Below are 17,858 nucleotides of genomic sequence, written 5' to 3'. Positions count from 1 at the left end.
TGCCGTCCATCAATCAGAACATGATCGATTTGCGATTCCGTCTGCTGTGGTGATCTCCAGTTGTAACGATAGGGGAGGCTGTGTTGGAAGAAGGTGATTGGGCCAGGAAACTTGCAATGTTTGAAAAGTTCAAAAACATGACCAAATCTTGTTGTTCAATGATTTTCATCAATTTTAGAGCGCCCAACTTGAAAATTTTATAGAAGTTAGCTTATTTAATGAGTTTTTTTTTAATTCAAAATATTCAAAAAATATTATAGAGAGTAATTCTGTGTTATTTAAGTTTCAAATACATTGTTGGATTTTTTACTCAAAAGTGCCTTTTTAACCGTGTGTATTTTTTTTTTTTCAGAAAAGGAAATATTTTTAAGTATCTTGTGTCAGACGACATTTTGAAAGGCAGAGACGTTTTCGAGTTATGATTTGTTGAACAATATCGACTAAACCATTTTGATTTGTTTGAAAGATTCAAAATGGCCTAATATTAAACTCATGCAAATTGAAGAAAGTCTGAAATTCGTATTTTTTGAGGATTCCGAAATCTTGAATGCAACGAAATATTTAAAAAACTATTAGGAGCAATTTTAAATGTATTTGTATGTTTTGATTGGAATACACATAACAAATTCAGCATTTTTCAGGAAAGCAACAGTTGTGTTTTTATAAAATGTCCGTTGATTAACCTGAGATTTTGATTGTGCAGAACAACTTTGTCGAATACAGCAAATCTCAATTTCATGTTAAAACTTACCGCAATCATTTGGTAAGCGAAAGCTTTTTGACTCCACGGTCAGACGATTTCTTCGAATGGAAATAAATACACAATCTGTTTCATTATAACCCACCTTCTATAATGTAAGTCGAAGTGAATACACAACTTTTTTCACCAACCGACAGAATGAAAGACTTACCTAGAAAGAAAAGAGAGCAAAAGATATTCATTCATTAATACACTCTTAACTTATTCGAGAAAAAAAAAGTTAATGGATTCGGCAGTAATTGAATATTTTAAGGAAAAATGCTTTCGCTTTAAGCAAACATAAAACAATTAGTTGATTGTATCGTAGGCATTAGAAAAAAAATTAAGTTAGCCATTAGACCGTTGTTTGATCCCAGCAGCGGTATGGGAAGTATCACTTACCAGCGGAAGCGTCAACATGGTTTCCTTCGAATGAAAGAAAAAGAAGCACTGGCGATGGTGACGATGACGACGACGACGACGGCGGTGGCGATGCTCTTTATTGAAAAACTTCGCAGTGTTCTTTGCGAGAAAATTACTTTTTCCAGAGTCACTTGATACGGCTCAATTCAACGTCTTATGGCTTGCGGCCTAGCTTCATTAGCATTTCAGACGAGTACGAGGAATTTCATCTCTCTGCGAAATCAACGAGACATTGTAAAGGGAAGCCACGTCAAATTATAATGATGATGGTGGATGCAACATGTGTTTCTTTGAAGAAATAGGACGAAAATACTCTTCACAAAACCCAAATCGCCTCTGGTCATTGATTCAATTGAAAAACCGACCAAGCTATCGCTAACAATTCATAAACAACACGAAAATGATTCAACAAGTTTAGTTTCTTCCCACCCAACAAAAACAATGTTCATCGAAGTTAAAGATTTCCCAGGAATGCGCCTGATTGGAAATTGGAAAGGAAGTGTAACTTACCACCACCACCGGATAAATATACAACTTCCGGGAAGCCACAAATTCCCTGTCACAAACACGTTTCCCACCACCTACTCAATGATGGGTGAGTGAAAAGAAGAAAATCAAAGGACCGGATATGTCCTCCCTCCAAGGAACCGTTTTAACCGCAGAGATTGCCGTCATTACCGATTCGAAGGTGGGCTTCGGGAAAAGAAAGGTAAACACATTAAAAAAAAAAAAGAAGTAGGTATACATATCGCGGGGAAAGTGGCAAATTAGATCCCACCGCCACCGAGCGTAGGTTTTAGCATCGAAGTGTGTGGCATTTAACGAGGTTCGGTATTATTTGGACGTTCGAAATAAGGGATGAAAAAGCATGACAATTTATGGAAATTCAAATTTCCTTCCCAGAAGGAAATCTATATCAGATCGTCACCAAAATAGGTATAATAAGTGCACCAATTAACTGTTTATGAAAATAACTCTCAAAGATATGTTTTTGGTAAATACCATGAAACATTGATCAATCAGAATTTCCAGTTCACTGACCATACAAAACAAATAATGTCATCGTAATTTTTTTTATATTCGAAAGAAAACAAGCCCGAAGCGACAATGACGTCGAAAGATTATAGGCTCCAACATTCTTAAAAATAGCCTCCAAAACAATAATCGCACCTCCCTTCGCATATCCACCCACCGTCTGGCCGCTGCTAATATGCATAATCCAGCCAGTAACGCTTCCATCGTCGTCAAGCTTCTCCTTTTGACCGAAAAAAAAAACAAGAAAATGGAAAATTATCAAGCCACGCTCGTGAACACATACACGTGTCCAAGACCCAATTTTCTCTCGATCGGTCAAAATTTGCCTTTAACCTTTTACAAAGCAACAACAACAACAACAACAACAAATCGTACCTCATTCGCCGACATTAGTTTGATTAATACTCTGGAAACGGTCGGTATGAAAAATCGAGGCTGTGTGACGTATGGTCTCTCCTTAGTTAGCAATACAACCCGAGTACAGAGGAATAACAAAACCAGAGCAAAATAATATCCAATTTTACTATCAAGGACTATAACATGTTAATAGCTTTATCTGCTATCAGAGCATAATTTGCTATTGTTGTGTTATGATAACAGAATGAGTTATTACTATGTTATTGATTTAATTGATTGAACAACAAACCAATAGCTCTATGATATATGATAGTAAGCTTTGATATTACATTGCTATGTATGTAGCCCCATCCGGAACTTCTTCCGGGATTAGCTGACACTTCGGATACTTCATAGAATTTACAAAAAAATACCAACATAAACAATTACGCAAATAGTTAAAATATTTCAATGGAAATCAGAATGAACTATTCTGTGGTCTTCAGAACTACTTGAAAGTTCCCAAATTTGTCCTGAAGTTAATGAAACTGCTTTGCAGTTCTTTTATTGTTTGAGAAACTAGCCTGATGCTCACAATACTTCTCATTAAATTTTTAAACTTCCCTAAACTTTCCTCAATTTTTCCAACGATCATAGATCTCTTTTAAAGGTTTAAAAATTCACTTAAGTTCTCTAAACTTCTTTAAAATGTATGTGAATTCTCTAATGTTAACGGAACTGCTCTGAGGTTCTCTGTTCTTTTCTGAAATTCTCAAAACTTCTCCAAGGGTTTTTGCAGTTCATGAAGCTTGTTGTACTGCGCTGAATTTAATTAAACTATCCTAAACATGTTTAAGCTTCACTGAACTTCTAAACTCATGGGAAGACCTCCATTAAATTTTTAACGTATCTGAAGTTATCTGAAAATCTGAAAACTGCCTTAAATTTTCACTAATTTTTTTGAAACTAGTGGAACTGACCTCCCCATGAAATTCTTCAATTTTCGAAGCTTACTAAACTTCTTTCAAATGCTCTCGCATTTTGCTAATGTTCATACAAATTCCTGAAGTTGGCGGATCTCTTCTTAAGCTCCATAGATTTCTATGAAGTTCTCGAAATGTCTGTCATAAAAATTCCTGAAAATTTTCGAATGCTAAAAGATCCGCTTTGAGTTAAGAACCTCAGTTTCCAGTAAGTTCGTCATATTTTCAGCGTATTAACTTTCCTTATTTTATGGAGCTTCAATGAAATTCTCAGCATTGCTTTTCATTACTCAGAACTTTTCCAAAGTTCCTACCATTATTGTGAAGTTAATGGGACTGCATTGAAGTACTCTAATCTTTAATAAAAATTAATTATGAACTTGAAATAAATCATTTATTTTTTTCTTGATTCTGGCACTTTGAAATTTTTTAATATCTATGCGAAACTTCAAGATATTGAATAATATTAGATCTTGGACTTACTCAAATTAAGTAAGTTTTTTTTAACTTTATAAAGTGAGAATTTAAGTAAGTGTTGAACTTCAGCATTCAATGGATTTGATTGTTGCAGCTGTTTATTTAAAACAGATTGCCATGTCTTGAAAACGTTTGGGTAAATCGCTATTGTTTTGATCTGTAAAAAAAAAAGCATATTTTCAACGCATTTAAAAAATAGCTTTCTTATTATAAGCCTGGAATTTATCCGTTAAAGTTCTGGAAAACTCAGGTAATTTTATTTAGAAAGATGAGTAGACACCCTGTAGATAGAGAAAGACGATTAAACGTCACAAAGCAAAGAATGATCAATCTTAAAATAAATTCACGCTAAAAAAAGTTGAAAATAGTGACTGATTACAAGAAAAAGTGACTTTAGTGACTTGGCATTAAAAAAAGAGACTTTTTAGTGACTGGCTTGAAAAAAGTGACCAAGTCACTAAAAAGTGACTCGCTACCAGCCCTGCCATAGGTTTTTGATATCTTTTTTTAAATTTTACCTCTTACATCGATCAAACCAATAGCAAAAAGAGTTCTTGGCTAAATATTTTATTCTGCTCGGGATAGCATAAATAAGAAGGGGTGCCTGCGGACGTCATACCTTGATTTAACCTTGCTGCCTTGGCGGCGGCGGCGGCCCATAAAGCCAAACGATGAGAAATTTATTCAAATGGCACTTCTCGACACGCAACGCAAATATCCAGGCCGGGACGGGCTAGCAGCCAGCAAGCACGTGAGCTTAGCCCGGCGACGACCCGAAAGGTAAGTTTAACAGGTCGTTATGGGGTTGTTTCCCCGTCCGTCTACTTCGGACCAGCGTGCATAATTTACGACGAGAAGGGATCACACCTGTGTGCGCTATTGTGGTGCCATTGGAGGTGAAGATTGATACTGGACAATTGCTAAAAATAACATGGGATAACTTTGAAAGATTTCAGGATTATGGTTGCATCATATGGACGGGAGGATGCTTTGAAAATGGGTATTTGCTCACCTGGGATCAGATTTTCCTAGAATTGGACCATAATGATAGGTCAGTAACAAATCACGAAATCACGAATTGGTGTAGAGCAAATGGGTGTAAAGACGCCCAAATAAACCGTTCTGGTTGTAAGTTCTCTCGACTTCCCTGATCCTGGAGAAAATCATTCTGTCCACATGGCGGTCACTTTATGGCCCATTTGGTGGGCTATTGAGGTATCTTTCTATATTACAATGTGACGACCATCTATCCATCTGTTTAACTGGCAATTTGTCCCTTTGGTCATCCCCATCTGTAAAGGAAGGCATGTGTCAATTTAATCATTTGTTGATTAGATCATCTGATAATTTGACCATTTCTCTGCAGCTCCTGCATTGATGATCTGTCTATTTGCAATCTATTCAGTTATACTTTTCCCGGTTTCATGAAAATGTTTAAAAAGTAATCTAATGTTGGCCTATGGATCCAAGATTGGGCCCATCGCTAAAAATCTGCTATTTATCAATTTTATATAGATGAACGCGTCATTGGGACGGTACTAATGGATATTTTTGGTCGCTATTGAAAATATAGTCGATTCCTGAATTTGACCATATTAGGGGCATTTAGACCGACATTACATCCATTTCCCTTTATGTGGATACTTTTAGAGATCTCAATTTGAAAAAGTAAGAGGTTTTATCCAAGACACGACCGTAATTTTTGACGCAGGATTACGTACTCGGTATCAATATTCGGCGACTGTGTTAGGGAAACCACTTTTTCCTATCACGGAAACGCCTCGTTTTCTGATGACAAAATTACGCATTTTCGTACACAAAAAGCACGAAATGTTTGGTTTATTCAATAGATAATTAAAAAAAAGGCAATTCTAGAGTTACGAGATCTTTTAAATCGATGAATTCTTTAGAAAGCAAATTTGATCATTTTCCAAAATTCTAAACTTTTAGCAAACTCTTTCTGATCCTGGAATAAGCACAAGCGAAATTTACGTAGATCCATGCAAAGACCTTAATAAAAAAAACTTACAGATTTCTTTCAGCCAGATACAGATTTAAAAGATTTTTTACGATTAAAATACAGATTGATATTAGAAAAAAATGTGACAACACTGCGCTCATATGGACTGCAGCTCGGTGCTTGCGGGCAGCTTTTCGTTGTGTACTGGAGAACAATGTTCAACGCCACGCGCCGAAAACACTGCTGCTGATGACGAACAACCGGACGCCACCACACTAGAGGTGGGTAAAATAGCTCAGATGGCTGAGCGGATCAGACCCGTCCAGCTCATTAAAGGGAGTCGATTCTTTCGGACAGCTCTATAGCTCACCTTGAAATTATAGAAATTTTGACAAAAATGTGACACGTGCAATCCAGTCTACATACAGATTTTATTTCTGATGTAAATTATTCAGCAGATTTGCTCTCACTTTTCTCGTTTTCAAGCCTTGATCATCAGCTCAGATCTAGAGATGGGCTCTCGAGCTGTTCTATAGACTCGAGTCACTAAAATCAGCTGATGACCCGCGGTTCATTTTTAGGAACCGCAGCTCATCAGCTCACTGATATCATAAGTCTAATGGTGTATTCAGATCTGAGCGTGCATTAGCGGAGCGGAGCAGAATTTGCGTTGGAATAAGAGAGATAACTAGTACTCGTAAATTCGCAAAATCTCGCCCCACGCATGAAATATCGCTCAGAACGGAATCACTCTTGATTCTCCAACACAATTGCTCCCACTATTCTCGGCTTCAGCTCCAGATCATCAGCTCAGATCTGGATCCGGAGCTGAATCGTGAAGAATCGAGAGAAAAAAGATCCGCAGAGCTGGACGGGTCCGAGAGCTGTACTGTCAGTGAATCATTCGAGCCAATGATTCGGATCCGAAGCTGAGCTGATAAGCTGGAGAGAATGATGGGAGGAGAGGTAAGAGCACATATACTGGAGGAATAACAGCAGCAATAAGAGCCGTGTACGTAAATGCATTGGATAATACCAGTAGAAATTTAAGATCGTCTAATCATAGGTACATGTTGAATTTCGAGCGCATCTCGGTTTACGCGGTGGCTGTTTAATGCGCAAAGGAGCAATGCGTGCTTTTTTAAAAATTCCGCGATAAGTGACGAATTGAATGGTTTAGATTTGTGATTGCAGTGTGCTGATGAGCTGCTGTTCCTAAAAAAAAACCGCGCGTCATCAGCTCACTTCTACACCACACACGGTGATTGAATAAGCACCGTTCGGCGAAACCGGGTGGAATTCGATTTTGAAATCTGTGTTAGGGAAGGTGCTTTTCGCAGGCAATCGGTGATAATTTTGATCACCATTGCAACAGTTTGACATTTGTGTAGTATGAAAATTGATAAAGTGTTCTGTTGCTACGCTATCTGGCAACGCTGGTCATCTAACCGATAGCACCGGTGGACCTTAACAGCAGGAGCGATGAATGACAGGTAAAAGGAGAAAATGGGGAAAGCACGTGTGAACGGCGAACTGAAAGTGGATTCCCTGGTGGACTAGTGTCTTATATACAAATACGTTAAATTTAATTGAGAAATACCTTTAAAATTTGTTAAAATTAATTATTCAACAAGTGAATTCTTCATACTAGTTATAATTTACATACAGAACTACCTTCCAGAGTGATAGTACGGATTCTCATAACGGTTGAATTTAATTAGCTGCTAAATCTTAAACTATACCCTACTAGTGGAAATCATTGGATCTAATCTAAAACTACGAAGCCTACACTAAATTGTAAGTTGGTCTACCTTAATTATTTAAAACCTACGCATATTAAAAAAGAATGAATATTCCAGCTTGAGCTGATCTGGAACCAATAGTTTCGTGTTCATTTTAGCAGATTTGTAGAAAAATTTGCAATCGATTGGCTTGTTTAGAATTAAAATTCATCCGCTATAATCCCATATCAGTCCCATATGGAAAAGTAAGCATTGAGAAAATGGCAGTCGAAGTTACGAAGTGCAATTTCATACTAGTTATAATTTACATACAGAACTACCTTCCAGAGTGATAGTACGGATTCTCATAACGGTTGAATTTAATTAGCTGCTAAATCTTAAACTATACCCTACTAGTGGAAATCATTGGATCTAATCTAAAACTACGAAGCCTACACTAAATTGTAAGTTGGTCTACCTTAATTATTTAAAACCTACGCATATTAAAAAAGAATGAATATTCCAGCTTGAGCTGATCTGGAACCAATAGTTTCGTGTTCATTTTAGCAGATTTGTAGAAAAATTTGCAATCGATTGGCTTGTTTAGAATTAAAATTCATCCGCTATAATCCCATATCAGTCCCATATGGAAAAGTAAGCATTGAGAAAATGGCAGTCGAAGTTACGAAGTGCAATTTCTATGTAAATATTTGATAAATAATAGTAAATTAATTGATAATTTTTTCAAATTAAAATCTGTTCCAATGAAGCTTGCATGTTGTGTTATATCAGCGAAAAATATGGCAATTCAAAAAGCAGACCTCTAACTTGAACTATGGGCGACTGAATTTCAGGATGGGACTGATATGCGATTATTTTGCATATCAAACTGACCTGATGTTGTTTTCACATTTTTCATGTTCAAAGTCAATAGTTTTATCACATAATATGAAATTAGATGCCAATTGATAGTGGATAGCGTTGTTATCTCAAAATTGACGAAAATCCATATGCGGCAGCATAAGTGGTCAAAACCTGACAACTTTTCGTAACGCGGTCGATTTCGGTTTTCTTAAATTGCACCCTCAGAATGTTGCCGAAAAACGTAATCCTACGTCAAAAAATCATGGCACGGTTCTGACTCTTCGAATGAGTATTGAGGAGAATTTTAGAGGAATTCTAGGGAGAATTATAGAGGAAATCGATGTCCACCAACTCGATATCAAGTTATAGAATCATAGTAAAAATTAATTTCATGACTACTGTGCTTGTGATTTTGTATTCGATGGTCCCTTCAATAAGGAGATTCTCAAGAAATTTTCAAGGTAGAATTTAAGGAAATGTAAGAGAATTCCAACCGATCCATTTCATGAGCATTTTGAGAAGCATTTCAAGCAAATTCTGTGGAATATGATTGACCGCCCACGGTTGCTACTCTGTTATTACCAGATCAGCTGTAATTACACAGAGAACCAATAGACGTTGCTTGGTACTAGAATTCATCCTCAATGTGTAAAAACTGGTGAACTCAAACTAGGAAATACCAGCGCCGGCCGCGCCCGAACGCAGGTCAAGAAAAGAATGGGTAGGAATGTGTTGATGTGACACTCGCTTTGATAGAAGCTGAAAAATCCTCTACACTTCCACGAGGAATCACTGGGATGTTGGGTAAGAGGGTTGGGTTTACAGCAGGGTTCGTTTTGGTAAACGATAAGCTGAATTAATTTCCTAACGATCATATAACGCGAAGGAGCTTGGGATTGAACCCACTAGACCACTAGGCAAACGAGCTCCTTATTATTACCATGTAGTCAAAGCAAAAACGGGCGCTCTAAGGCCACCGAGCCCCTCACATCATACCGTTACTTGAGCTGTTGTTGAACGGCACTTACGACGATGATAAGTTTTTCAAAATACACGATAAACAAGCGATTTGACCAAAAATCTCGGACTTGAGACCGCGTTTCCTGCTCATAAGCAAGCCAGTGCAACCGACGATCCTTTAAATCCGAAAACTAAAAACTACGAAAAAGCACATAGCTCTTCTTTAAGTTACACTTTCACGCGACGTTCAATGTTTCGATTTGCTGTTTACACATTGTTCAGGCTATCATAACAAGCTATGAACGACGTGACGGTTTGTTTAAGTCCTGGTTTAACAAGTTATTCACATGAAATTGCGCTTCATTTTACTAAATATTACGATGTGTTCCGCCCACGATTTATCAGTCACGATTACCTAAAATAGTAGCGTGGGATAAATCGTAATGTGTTTCCCCCACAAGGCTCAACTATGTTCTTGCATTCGGCTGCATACCTTACCGACAGTATCGCTTTTCTTATGTTCTAACGAAAACCGCAAAATAGATCGCGCGCGATCGAGGTTACGTATTGTTTTCAACTGAAACAAGCTCACCAAATACAATCATCATGGCAGTACCAACACAACCTTAAACAAATTTTGGAAAATTACGAAAAGAAAGAAAAGGAAAAAAATACACTCAACCATATAAAAACATACGTAAACAGGGAATGACACTCTTCCTAATGCAAAACCCACCTTAAAACCTCCATGGAACTCTTTGAATCACAACACATGTGGAAAATTTCTATGATATTCTGAGGGAAAATACTAGAATTTTTTTGGAAAATACTTCTTCAAATTCTTAATGGCATACCAAAAGATTTCTAGGAAAATTACATACGAATTTTAAAAGAAAAAAAATAGTGAAAATTCTCGTGAGAATTTTTAATAATACAATCTATATGTACAATGAATTTCAAGAGTTTTCTGCACCGAATCACAATTTTATAGAGACAATTTCTAGGGAATACCGGACAGAATCATAAGATTATTGAGGGGAATCCTGAAAGTAAAAGTAATTCTGAAAACATTTTGAAATGATCTTAAAGAAATTCTTTAGAAATTTGCAAAGCTGTCCTGAGATAACCTTCAAAGAAATGATTTAGATTTGTTTTTGATTCCATTCACAGGAATTCAAGGTCCAGGATTAACATAAATTAGATTTCGATAATTCAGTTAACTACAAATTTCAATCCTGATCTTGGAAAACCTTTCAAGATTATGTGGCTAGATTCAAAATTCAGGACCTTTATAGGATTTTCAAAATTTGATCCACGATTTCTCACAAGAAATCCGCGACTTCAAATACTAATCCGTGCCAAATTTAAAAAAATATTTGGCATTTCAAGCTTATTGTTTATAGCATACTGCTCTGTTCTTAGTATTCTTTGAAGCACGTCCACATTTTAATTGAGAGATTTCTATGCCTGTACCATCCATGGTATACATTTTGAGTATTTAGTGAACATAATATAACATATAATGAATAAAAGCGGCCTAGCTTTTCTGAAATGTTCTTTTAAGACATTTATGCATTTTAATTTGAAATGCAAATTAACTTAAAAAATGATTAACATTCAAATCCCAATAAAAAAAATAGGATGCATAGAACGAGTTACCATGCAGTACATTTAATTTGAGGTTTTCATTTTTAAGAACAATTATACTAATTCTACTTGAGAATATTTCAAAAAAGTTTTAAGAAAAATGTTTAGGTAATTCCAAAAAAATTGAACATGAGTTCCAAGGATAGTTTCAACAAAATGTCGAAGAAAATTTCTAAGGTCTTCTGAGGAGAACTCCATGTGATTTTGTTTGGGGAATTGCTAGAATTATTAATAATGTGAAGAGCATGGCAGATTGAATTCAGAGAGTTTTCTGCAGAAGATTTTCGATAGAATTATGGTGGATTTTTTTTTGAAGAATATGGTGGATAAGAGGGGAGGGGGATTATGTAGAATATTAGGGAACGTGAGAAGTTTTGAAGTTCCTAAACTAGCGAAAATATTTAAAATGTCGAACTTTGAAATGTAAAATTGCGAACTTGAAATTAATCAAATGGCATATCTAATTCTGAGATTTTGTCACTTTGAATAAATTCCAGATCTTGAAATTTGTTGTGAAGTTCGAGTTTTTGTTTTAAATAAATTAAAATGTGCATCAGCCTAATTTGGGATTAATCATTACCTCATAGATATAGGATGTGTATCCTCAACAGCCTATCCTGGTCACATCCTTGCAACTGATGGGGATGGGGGAAGGAATGTTTACCTTATTATGTTGTTTTTACCTTTTAATTCTAATTTCAATAGTACCGTAAAACGGGGTATCTTTGATAATGCGGGTAACTTTGATAGTATAATGTAAAGATTAAATTTACTCGCGGCGCTTTTTCCAAATTAGAAACATTTGTTTCATATTTTAGCTTAGGGTGTTTCCGTTGATATCGTATATAGTTTTTATAAAGTATGTGCTACATATTTTACAAACATATTAAAAAACAAATTTCGTGTTTTTCGCCTGTTTGAAAAAGCATTCAAACCATCACCTTTGAAATGTATTTCCGATATAGCCATCACAAATTCAATGTTGTATTCTAATTGCTTATGATTTTTTTCTGATTATATACTCATTCAAAGTTTCATATTTGAAGAACAAAATTGTTTAAGTTTCACCCATTTTTTTCTACATTCATTGAGCATTATCAAAGTAACCCCAAATCAAAAAAAACTGAACTTCGGCCACAAAACAAATGCTTTAATTTCCGTTAAACATATTACTAACGAATTGACTCTTGGATCCTCAGTACTTGTTTTAAAAATATAAAACTTGAAAAACATTCATTGCTTTTTTATTTATTATTTATTATTTAGAATATACTTTGAGAAATTGGCTGTCGAACAGTAGCGAAGTGTTGAGCGGCCTAGGAGAACCACAGTCCAAAGAAGGCAAGCAACTCGCAACAGACAAGTCAAACGACTATGAACGTGTTCTCGGACTTCAATGGTTAACACAGGAGGACGCCTTCAGTTTCTCAACCCAAATGAGTCAGGAAATCTGTGATTTGATTCAGAACGACGAACGTCCAACAAAAAGGCAAATGTTGAAATGCCTGATGTCCCTTTTTGACCCTCTGGGACTGCTATGCCACTTCACAGTACATGGAAAGATCCTGTTGCAAGATGTGTGGAGAGCAGGGATTCAGTGGGACGAGAAAGTGAGCGATGACTTGCACAGAAGGTGGAACAGCTGGACGAGCCTGTTCGAGGAGGTTAGAAAGCTTCAAATTCCTCGCTGCTACTTCCTAGGAGCAACTGCCGCACGCTACAGGGATCTACAACTTCATGTATTCGTTGACGCGAGTGAATCAGCGTACTGCGCAGCTGCCTACTTTCGTACGTTGAACTCCGAAGGAATCCCTGAGTGTGTGTTAGTCACAGCGAAGACAAAGGTGGCTCCTCTGAAGACGCAGTCGGTGCCACGACTGGAACTGCAGGCCGCAGTTTTAGGAGCACGTCTGATGCAGTTCGTGGAAGAAAGCCACACACTATCCATCACGAAGAAGGTGCTTTGGAGTGATTCTGCTACGGTCCTTTCCTGGATAAGAGCTGACCATCGTCGATACAAACAGTTTGTTACGTGCAGAATAGGCGAGTTGCTGAATGTCACCGATGTGGAAAACTGGCGTTGGGTTCCTAGCAACCAAAATCCGGCAGATTATGCGACGAAGTGGGGAAAAGGTCCCGATTTGGCAGCAAACAGCGTTTGGTTCAAGGGTCCTGCATTCCTGCAGCTTGCAGAAACAGAATGGCCGAAGCAGCGAACGCCGTCATCACCCACAGAAGAAGAACTGCGTTCTTGCTACGCTCACAAATAGGTAACAATACCTGAACGTCTGGTAGATCTGGAAAGTTTTTCCCAGCAGAACAGGGCCACTCGCGCAGTCGCTTGCGTCCTGCGGTTCATCGGAAATCTGAAGCGGAAAACCACAGGCAACCAACGATCCGTAGGCCCGTTGACGTCTGAAGAGCTGCAGAAGGCGAAGAAACTTCTCATTCGTGATACCCAGTGGCAGAGCTTTCCGGACGAGATGGTGGCGTTAACACGCAACAGGTCGAAACCGGACGAAGAGCAGATACCCGTGGCAAAATCCAGCAACATCTATCCGTTGTGTCCAATCTTGGATGAAGACGGTATTCTTCGCATGGATGACCGAACGTTGGAAAGGAAGCGAAATTCCCGGCGATTCTCCCTAGGAGCCATGTGCCACGTCTGGTGGTCGACAGTTAGAGACAGTCGTGAACGAGGTACGCCAACGATACCACATTTCAAGGCTTAGGACAACACTGAACAAAATCATAAAGATGTGTCAATGGTGTAGGATTTACAAGGCTTCACCCAAGATTCCCCGTATGGCTCCGCTTCCGCTTGCAAGAATGGCATCATTCGTACGCCCATTCACGTACGTCGGCGTAGACTTCTTTGGGCCATTGACTGGGAAAGTAGGCAGGAGTAACGCAAAACGAAGGGTAGCCTTGTTTACATGTTTGACGGTACGCGCAGTACATGTTGAAGTCGCTTACAGCCTCACCACTGACTCCTGTGTGAAGTGCATGCGGCGATTCATATGCCGTCAAGGTTCTCCGGCCGAAATATATTCGGACAACGGCACCAATTTTCAAGGCGCCGAAAGACTACTAAATGAGCAGATCGAGCAGCTAGCCGCTACATTCACGGGTACCAACACAAAGTGGATCTTCAACCCTCCAGGAACACCCCACATGGGCGGAGCGTGGGAGCGGATGGTGCGCTCCATCAAAGCTGCAGTGGACGCCGCATACAATAACAACCGCAAGCTAGATGACGAGGCGCTGGAGACATTCATGGTGGAAGCTGAAGCGGTCGTGAACAGTCGTCCACTCACGTATCTACCGCTTACATCGGAGGAATACGAATCCCTTACGCCAAATCATTTTCTTCTGGGCAACTCAAGTGGTGTGCGGCAACCGGTTGTTCCGGCAACAGCTCCAGCGGACGCTCTACGAACCTCTTGGGGCCAGATACAACAACAGCTCGACGTGTTCTGGAGAAGATGGACCCGGGAGTATCTTCCAACTTTGACTAAACGTCCGAAGTGGTGCGGCGTGGTGAAGCCGATAGCTGAAGGAGAACTGGTCTTGATAAAGGGTGTCCACGATGAAATTGCCACACACAAAATTGATTCGCAAAATTCGAGTTTTCATCCGATTGCCATCAAATTTTCAGGGATTGAGAAATAACTATTAAACTTCATTTTACCATTTTACTCGTATTTTATTTACAGTCCATACGCAAATGCCCGCACCTTGGCCTTAACCCCGGCCATAAGATTCTGCACAACCTGTGAATCAACCGTTTTTTGCATGTAAACCCATACTTTCTTCAGTTCCTCGACTGTCTTCACTACCTTAGGTCGTTTAAGAAGGTGCTGCTTCATAATCGCCCAGTACTTCTCGATGGGGCGGAGCTCCGGAGTGTTGGGAGGGTTGAACATTTTCGGCACGAAATTGACCTTATTGTCCGCATACCACTTCAGCACGTCCTTGGAGTAGTGGCATGAGGCCAAATCCGGCCAGAAGATTGTTGGGACGTTGTGGGCCTTCAGGAGAGGAAGCAGCCGCTTCTGGAGGCACTCTTTTATGTACACCTGTCCGTTCATCGTGTCCTGGGTCACGAAAGGTGCACTCCGCTTCCCGCACGTGCAGATGGCTTGCCAAACCAGGAATTTCTTCGCAAATTTGGACATCTTCTGAGTGCGGACATGCTCCGGAACGCTGAACTTATCCTTGGCCGTGAAAAACAGGTTGCCGGGGATCTGTTTGAAGGCGGCCTTCACATATGTTTCGTCGTCCATGATGCAGCATTCAACTTTCGTCAGCATGTTGAGGTACAACTTCCTGGCACGGGTTTTGGCGGACTTGTCCTGCTTCTCGTCACGATTAGGGGCCTTTTGTACCTTGAACGTTCGAAGCCCAGCCTTAGTTTTGGCCTTCTGGACAAAATTTCGGCTTAGGTGCAGCTTCTTAGCCACATCCCTAACGGAGGCGTTCGGATTTCGGTTGAAGGCCCCAACTACGCGGTTGTGACTTTTGGTGTTGTACGGAATACTTTTTCCTTCACTTCTGGGCTTCCCATCGGTGGTCAACCGTTCCTCGAACCGCTTAATCACTCGCGACACCGTGGAATTCGCGATTCCCAACGTTTTAGCGATGGAACGATGCGAGAGATCCTTGTTCTCGTGATGAATGCGCAAGATTTTATCACGCACGAGCTGTTCTTTCGACTCCATTTCCGCGAGTTTTGATCACAGGACTTTAAAACTTGCAGGATGTAAATAATGCACTATGAACTAAATCCACCCAAATTTTCATTAAATTCTACCCAACGGTTAAAAAGTTAGATCAATTTCATAGTGTGGCAATTTCATCGTGGACACCCTTTAGTTGGCGATGGGAGAAGGAATGAGTGGATAAGAGGTCGTATAGTCCAAGCAATCAAGGGGGTGGACGGAAGAATACGGCAGGCTATGGTACAAACTGCGAGGGGGCTAGTGCGTAGGCCGATGGCTAGATTGGCTAGGCTAGGTCGGTCCTAGAGGTTGATGAGATGAGTAAAACTGGACCTGGTGGCCAGTGTTACGGGGGAGAGAATGTTGGCACAGGGAACACTGCTTGTGACGGTACAGTAGCGGCTCGGGCGACAGAGCTGAAGGAGAGAAGGAAGATGAAGATCTGCTGTGTCATCTATCTAATTATAATAGAATTTCATAGTGAAGGTACGGACAGAAGGAGAAGAGTGAAATTTATTTGGATAAAGCCACCTCCAGCATGGTCTTGCTTTGTAGCAGCGCCTTTACAGACTGAGCTAGTATTCTAGTAGATTCTATTTTTTAATTAATAGAGTATGGTACTCTGGAAATTTGCACAATTAAAAGTGCTACTCGTCAGACAACCCTTTTTTTCGAATAGCACTTTTGGATGAATATAATTTCGCGATTGTATTTTAGGGCATAGCTGACACACGATATTAATGGTTTTTTGGAGCGATTGAAAGATGTTACGATTTTTCACATGTGCGATATTTTTCCACAAATAAAAATCATACTTAAGCTTCACATCATGCTTCAAACATAATGTTCCACGTTTATCTTTGTTCTTTGTCTAACCTCTCCAGAAATCCTGGGTATGAATAATGATCCCCACCACCTTTTCATACACCACGTGTAAAGGCCTTACCATCCAAATTCGATGTTTTAGAAGCATCTTATCGTACGAATGCGGTGTGGTGTAAATCAAAGCAATTCTCCGCCTTTAAGACAAACATAAATAGACAGTGTTCTCCCGGGAACAGACCCGAGAAAATCTCCGGGGAACAACACCCGTTCGGAACGAAACAGAAGGTCTTATGGGGAATTTATATAACGGACTGAATGAATTTCGCAAAAGAAGAATACTGTTGTCCTCTACCAAATATAGTGCCGAAGTTGTTGGCAAGGGAAAATATTCTTTCCCCCGGAGCACTACAATACCATTATCCGGTTTGATTGATTCTCCGTTTCCCATGATGACGCTTTTACGGTGTTGTCTTTGGTGTTCCTGTTGACGAAAAGTTGTGGCGACCAGAAAAATTTAAATATTTTACATAATAGAATCACACCAGAAAACTCTCGACCAAAGCGAAACATCAGTTGCTTCGTTGGGTGAATGATTATTCAGATTTGCCTCCTGCTTGCGTAATCCTATTCGGGATTGTGCTTTAAATTCCGAAGCGGTGGGAACTTGAAGAGCTATTCCGATAACGGCACGGTTCCGGGAATTCACGCTTCTCAAGATCAGCAACGTTCGCAGTTAAGCTGCGAGAATTTTGTATGAACTGACGTCTCTGTTGGATTGCACGAAGGAGCTCTGTATCCCGGGCAGAGGGAAATCCAGAGCAAAATAATATCAAATTTTATCGTCAATGTCAATGTCTATGTTATGTTGTTGGTAAGTTGTGCACTATAACAAGTTAATTGTTATGATATTTTGGTATCATGAATTCAAAAGCTAATATTGATCCGATAGCAGAATAAGCTTGGTGAGACAGACATCATAGCCAGATGTGATATTGATTTGCTATGATTTTTGCTATTCTTTAGATATGGCAACAACTGACTTTGCTATTAATCAGTTATGGTTCCATCGAATTTTAAATTTTATTTTTGATGTTTACCTCTTATATCAATTTAACAAATAGCATTTTTTTTTTAGGTTTCTGTTCCCCAAATTTCATAGTAAAACAT

General features: G+C 39.1%; 1 protein-coding gene across 3 annotated transcripts in view; it reads right to left on the bottom strand.

Moving 5' to 3' along the window:
• Nucleotides 1–17,858, bottom strand: part of Pka-R1 (protein kinase, cAMP-dependent, regulatory subunit type 1) — a 173,369-nt gene that overhangs the window by 86,874 nt on the left and 68,637 nt on the right. Inside the window, exon 2 of one of the 3 annotated variants that reach the window (XM_065230543.1) lies at nt 1,142–1,375. The exons of the other annotated variants lie outside the window; for them this stretch is intronic. Within the exon in view, the coding sequence (XP_065086615.1) occupies nt 1,142–1,159 (18 nt within the window). The 5' untranslated portion in view covers nt 1,160–1,375. The remainder of the gene's footprint in view (nt 1–1,141; nt 1,376–17,858) is intronic. 3 annotated transcript variants of the gene reach the window in all.

Source organism: Ochlerotatus camptorhynchus, unplaced genomic scaffold (assembly GCF_037179485.1).
Source record: "Ochlerotatus camptorhynchus isolate MF236.1 unplaced genomic scaffold, CSIRO-AGI_Acam_v1.1 ptg000330l, whole genome shotgun sequence".
In the NCBI taxonomy this organism is placed as follows: domain Eukaryota; kingdom Metazoa; phylum Arthropoda; class Insecta; order Diptera; family Culicidae; genus Ochlerotatus; species Ochlerotatus camptorhynchus.
This window is presented reverse-complemented; position numbering and strand designations above follow the sequence as displayed.